Below are 6,000 nucleotides of genomic sequence, written 5' to 3' on the forward strand. Positions count from 1 at the left end.
AGAAAGGACCTGTTCACTCGCCCAGCCCCAGACATTCAGGACGAGGCTGTCACTCACTGGAATGACTGAACTCTGAACCCGTGTGTCTGTTCCCTCCCGCTGGGCTCACTGAAACCACTGAAGCAAAAGGGGTTTCACTGCTCCACACCACACTTTCACCGCTCACAAACTACTACTCCCTTTTTGAAGGACGAGTCTCGAATTAAGGCCACTGTGATGGACGTGAAGCCCGTGGACTACAGAGAGTATGGCCGAAGGCTGGTCATGAGCATCAGGAGAAGTGCATTGATGTGAGGGGAGCAGTGCCGATCGGGCAGAAGTTTGCAAATAAAGAGGCAGAATGGAATCGATTTCCTCCCACCTCCGTGTGACGATCCCATGTTAGCTACACAGTGCAGAGGCTCTTGATGGTGGACTAAGCAATTTCCTCTCTCATGCGCATCTCAGAACCCATCGGTAGGCAAAGGAAAATACGCTCAGGTGGTTGTGGTGTAGACTGTGTCAGGCCTAGGGAGTCAGCCGGTGGTTAGTGTAAGACCAGTCACTCCCTCTGCCTTCAGGCTTCTGTCAATTTCATTATCATCAAGCAGGAATTATGTCGTAAGTCACTGACCCTAACTGCAGACCATGAAGTAAATTATGTAGCTAGGTTTTTGCTTCTCCAGTGGTGACCCCCTCCGCCCGCTCACAACTTGGGTTCTTCTCAGCGGGGCGAGCTGAGAAGCGGTCATGGGCACCTGGGGATTTTAGTAAGTGTGTCTTCCTAGAATTCAGAGGCTCTCTCTTTCTAGAGGTGCTACATAGTTGTTAATGCTTGGAATGGCAATAGGGTAGAATGATTAATCAAAGGCATATCTTTTATATCTGAAGAGTATCCTTCCTTCAGGGTTTAATAGACTGAGTCAGATGGGTCTGATATTAATCAAAATTGTCTCTTCTGAGGACCGCTGATAAGCATTGACTTGCTGTCCCCTAAGGAAATCCAAGCGGCTACAAAGCGTTTCTTTACTTTTCACTTCAATTAATGCTGCGCTTCGCTTGGTGAATGCGTACTTTTTCTACCTGTACACATTCCTGCATTCATGTATTTTGTTTTTTTTGACTAAAGCTATGTTACATGGAAAGGATTTTGAAGCCTTTTGTTTCCCTTGCTTTGTTTTAATAAACAGTATATTCTTTGCTTGTGAATCCTACTTTCTTTGAATGCAAAGAGTTCCTATAACTGGAAAGCAATTAATTAGCCTTCATAATAAATGTTCACTTGGTGGGGATGTTAACTCATTATAAACCCGAAGATTAGTCCAAGGCATGGAGATCCTTCTTCCTAGTGTTTGCAGCCCTGAAATGCATCTTTCAAAGCATGAAAACACTAAAAACAAAAAGCCATTTTGCCTGAGGATGCTGATGATCTGGCACTTGGGATTTTATTGATGTTTACGCAGCAGTCTAACACCAACCAGGCTTTGAAATGTGTACAGACAGTGAGCTGGTAAGAAAACAGTAATTATGCTAGTGGGCCTTTCAGTCAGCAAAAGCATGCTTGCTCTGTGTGTTCCTAATCATATTAATTATCTATCCGGTGGCTGCAACACACCGCCTGCCATTGGCCGCACATCTCGCCCTCGTACCCCGGCAGTGCAGTGGTCACTCTGCAGCCAGAGGACCTGCTGTTCATCACTGCACATGCCGCTTGCGGAGGCTTTTGGAGATGGGGAGTGATGGTGTCCTGTCTGTCTCCCCCCTCGGTGTCTGCCGTTGACATAGGGGCCAGCCAGCCCTAGACGGGATGACTTCCGTTCCTGAGGACAGACACAGAGGGACTCCTGCTCAGCCTCACTAATTGTTTAGACACATTCCTTCCTACCCTTCTCTAGTCTCAGGAGATGGTAACTGGGTTGCATTTCAGTCTCTGACTGAGGCCTCAGCCATTTTTACGGAAGTTCTTTTCTGTCTGACCTTGCTTATAAAGCATCGACGAGAAAATTACAGTCTTCAACCCTCTTCTGGATTGACAAATTGTGGGTGGGAAGTGGCGATCTAGCTTTCAGCCCAGTAACCAGTCTTTCATGCCTACTACTCCCAGCATTCCCTCCTCTCCCCACGTGTCTGTCCACACAGTGAAGAGGCCTGACCAGCCGTGGTACCAGGACAGGACGTGTCCAGGGAACGCTGACACCTGTCCTCGCGCCTTCTCAGTGGCCAGCGTGAGAAAACCAGCACGTCTCCGTGGATGTGATTGGAAACCCAGGGGCAGTGCCAGGGGGAGGGCTCCCTCGCGGAGGCTGTTTCTAACAGATTTCCCCACTCAAAGATCAGATCACCAGCAGAGGAGCATCAGAAACTGGCTCCACTGTTGGGCTTTTCAGAGATTTTGGTCCCTGCGGGTTGCCTAAATAGATTCTGGCCCACAGTTCGTAGAATTCTCTTGGATATAGTTTACCTCGAAAGGCTGTTCATGTTCTGTTTCTCCTCTTTCACTTAGAGATCAATGTTCATTTTGCGTACACCATGACATCAGCGTTAAGCAATTAGGAGAAAAAAATCTAATCATTTCGCCTTTATTTCAAGTGGTTCTTGAATTCCCTCCAGTCTCATTGTGAAAGGGGCAGGGAAAAAAAATAAAAGGGTAATAATCTGATTTCTGTCCATATTTCCAGTGTTTTGTGCTTTCCATTAAAACCTTGCTAATCTCTCGCGTGCTGTTCCTTTTTTGAACTGCAGGGTCAAAAATGTTCCCCTCCCCCACTTCTGTTTCCTGAGTGGGCTGTCTTCAAAAAGTATAAATACTATTGATCGTGGTATTTAATACACTAATGAAACCCATGGTTATTGACTACATAATTAATATACTGTCCAAAAGTGAAGTTTGGCCGCCCAGTATGTAAAGGTTTATATCGACTCGTGTTTCTTTGGCAATATGCCGCCCAAGGTTTTATTTATAGAGGATGAAACAGGTTGCTTGGTCTCCTTTTCTTCTTTTCACCTGTTAGAAGGCCACTATTCCCCTAGTAAACTGATTGTTTCCTTGTCTCAAAGGGAAGATTCCCCCCACTCCCCGGCCACCTTTTATGTGGTTTGTTAACTCTTAGTCTTATATCCACTCCGCTGGTAGAGTTCTGGCTTTTATAAACACCTTTGGAAGTCATCGGTTCCTCAAAAAGAGAGCATAGATGTTTAATTTTCACTTATTCAAAAAAGCTGGTATTTTTGTTATTAAGACATTAAGTAAATGTTTAAGAAAAAGAGAAAAGGATAATTTGGACTATTGACTATTTCCTATGCAAGTAATCATATTTGTTCGTTTGTTTGTTTATTTATTTTGAGACGGAGTCTTGCTATGTCACCCAGGCTGGAGTGCAGTGGCACGATCTCAGCTCACTGCAACCTCCGCCTCCCAGGTTCAAGCAATTCTGCCTCAGCCTCCTGAGTAGCTGGGACTACAGGCATGCGCCACCATGCCTGGCTAATTTTCTGTATTTTTAGTAGAGACGGGGTTTCACCGTGTTAGCCAGGATGGTCTCGAACTTCTGACCTCATGATCCACCTGCCTCGGCCTCCCAAAGTGCTGGGATTACAGGCGTGAGCCACCACGCCCGGCCTCCATGTTTATTTTAGGAAAATAATCTACAGTTAAGAAAAACAAAATTGGCCTGGCACAGTGGCTCATGCCTATAATCCCAACACTTTGGGAGGCTGAGGCGGGCAAATTGCTTGAGCCAAGGAGTTCGAGACCAGCCTGGGTAACATAAGGAGACCCCCCGTCCCTACAAAAAAATAAAAATTAGCTGGGTGTGGTGGCACACGCCTGTAGTCCCAGCTACCTGGGAGGCTGAGGTGGGAGAATCACCTGAGCCGTGGGAGGTCGAGGCTGCAGTGAGCCATGATTGCGCCACTGCACTCCAGCCTGGGCGACAGAGCGAGACCCTATCTCATAAAAAGGGAGAAAAAGAGTGGGTGCGGTGGCTCTCCCCTGTAATCCCAGCACTTTGGGAGGCCAAGGCAGGTGGATCACTTGAGGTTAGGAGTTTGAGACTAGCCTGGCCAACATAGTGAAACCCCACCTCTACTAAAAATACAAAAATTAGCCAGGTGTGGTGGTGGGCTCCTGTAATCCCAGCTACTCGGGCAGCTGAGGCAGGAGAATCACTTGAACCTGGAAGGCAGAGGCTGCAGTGAGCTGAGATCGCACCACTGCACTCTAGCCTGGGCGACTGAGCAAGACTCCATCTCAAAAAGGCAAAAGAAAAATAAAATTACTTAGGATTTCACCAACCAGTAATAAACACTTGTGTAGCTGGCTACTTTTTTTTCTTTTTTCTTTTTTTTTGAGACAGAGTCTTGCTCTGTTGCCAGGCTGCAGTGCGGTGACACGATCTCAGCTCACTGCAACCTCCACCTCCTGGGTTCAAGCAATTCCCCTGCCTTGGCCTCCCAAGTAGCTGGGACTACAGGCATGTAGCTGGACTACAGCTGGGTAGCTGGGACTACAGGCATGTGCCACCATACCCAGCTAATTTTTTGTATTTTTAGTACAGATGGGGTTTCACCGTGTTAGCCAGGATGGTCTCGATCTCCTGACCTCGTGATCCACCCGCCTTGGCCTCCCAAAGTGCTGGGATTACAGGTGTGAGCCACCGTGCCTGGCCCTGGCTAGTTTTTTCTATGTATCTATGTGTATAGAGTTTAAATTAAAAGTGGTAGCATAGTAAGCATATCATCCTGTAATGCTTTTCTCCTAGGATGGACATCTTTATTTTGATAAAAATTGCATCAGAACCACCATTAGGCCAGGTGCAGTGGCTCACACCTATACTTTGGGAGGCCAAGGCAGGTGGATCACTTGTGATCAGGAGTTCAAGACCAGCCTGGCCAACATGGTGAAACCACATCTCTACTAAAAACACAAAAATTAGCTGGGTGTGGTGGCTCACGCCTGTAATCCCGGCTGCCCGGGAGGCTGCAGCAAGAGAGTCCCTCCCCGCGAGGCAGAGGCTGCAGTGAGCCAAGATCGCACCATGGCACTCCAGCCTGAGCGACTGAGGGAGACTCCATCTCAAAACAAAAAAATCACAAACATAATTAAAAGATTTACTAATCATTAATAGCTTTAGATAAATAATTTTAAGTGGTGTTTGGCTCTTTGGATGTGTTTTCAGCCAATTCACTCTTGCAGGTTGCTTATACTGTTTCTAATTGTTATAAATTCAAGATTTCACGAGCAGAAGCGTTTATGCTTTGTGGCACTGAAAATCTATGCCTTTTCTTGTTCTGTTAGGTTCTCTGATTGATTTTTCTTTGCCTAAGTCCAGGGATAACTCCTCTAACCCTGTGTCCCACCAAGGGCTGGTAGGTAATTTGAGCAGGCCCTTCCTTGGAAGCAGGTAGATTAATGTAGGGAGGGGAGGGAAAAGGAAGGCTTTGGAGCCCTGGTTTCATCCTGCCTACTACACAGATGGGGGCTGTGCCCATGAAGAGGCTAAACTCTTGTTTTCCACCACCCTGGCAAAAAAGGCCTCTTGAGAATGCATTTGACTTGCCTATAAATCAACCTGATTATCTAAAGCTATTAATGATTATTAAGTCTTGTAATTATATTTGTAATGATGGTTTTGAAAAGTCATTGAGAAAAGTATGTAGTCACTCGTCGTCATGGTTCCAGACAAAAAATAAAGTCACATGGTTCCAGTCAGTATGTGACTTTATTTTTTGAGATGGAGTCTCTGTCGGCCAGGCTGGAGTGCAGTGGTACGATCTCGGCTCACTGCAACCACCACCTCCTGGGTTTAAGTGATTCTCCTGCCTCAGCCTCTTGAGTAGCTGGGACTACTGCACGCCCAGCTGATTTTTTGGGGTCTTTTTGTTTGTTTGTTTGTTTGTTTGTTTTTTAGATGGAGTCTCACTCTTACCCAGGCTAGAGTGCAGTGGCACAATCTCGGCTCACTGCAACCTCTGCCTCCCAAGTTCAAGCGATTCTCCTGCCTCAGCCTCCCAAGTAGCTGG

At 46.5% G+C, this 6,000-nt stretch overlaps 1 protein-coding gene across 1 annotated transcript in view; it reads left to right on the forward strand.

The window, feature by feature from the left end:
- The window catches only part of RPA1 (replication protein A1), a 74,421-nt gene extending 73,233 nt beyond the window's left edge, over window positions 1-1,188 (forward strand). Inside the window, exon 17 of the mRNA XM_003816854.6 lies at window positions 190-1,188. Coding sequence (XP_003816902.4) covers window positions 190-294 — 105 coding nt within the window. The 3' untranslated portion in view covers window positions 295-1,188. The remainder of the gene's footprint in view (window positions 1-189) is intronic.
- The last annotated feature ends 4,812 nt before the right edge of the window (window positions 1,189-6,000 follow it).

This window comes from Pan paniscus, chromosome 19, assembly GCF_029289425.2.
Source record: "Pan paniscus chromosome 19, NHGRI_mPanPan1-v2.0_pri, whole genome shotgun sequence".
Lineage (NCBI taxonomy): Eukaryota > Metazoa > Chordata > Mammalia > Primates > Hominidae > Pan > Pan paniscus.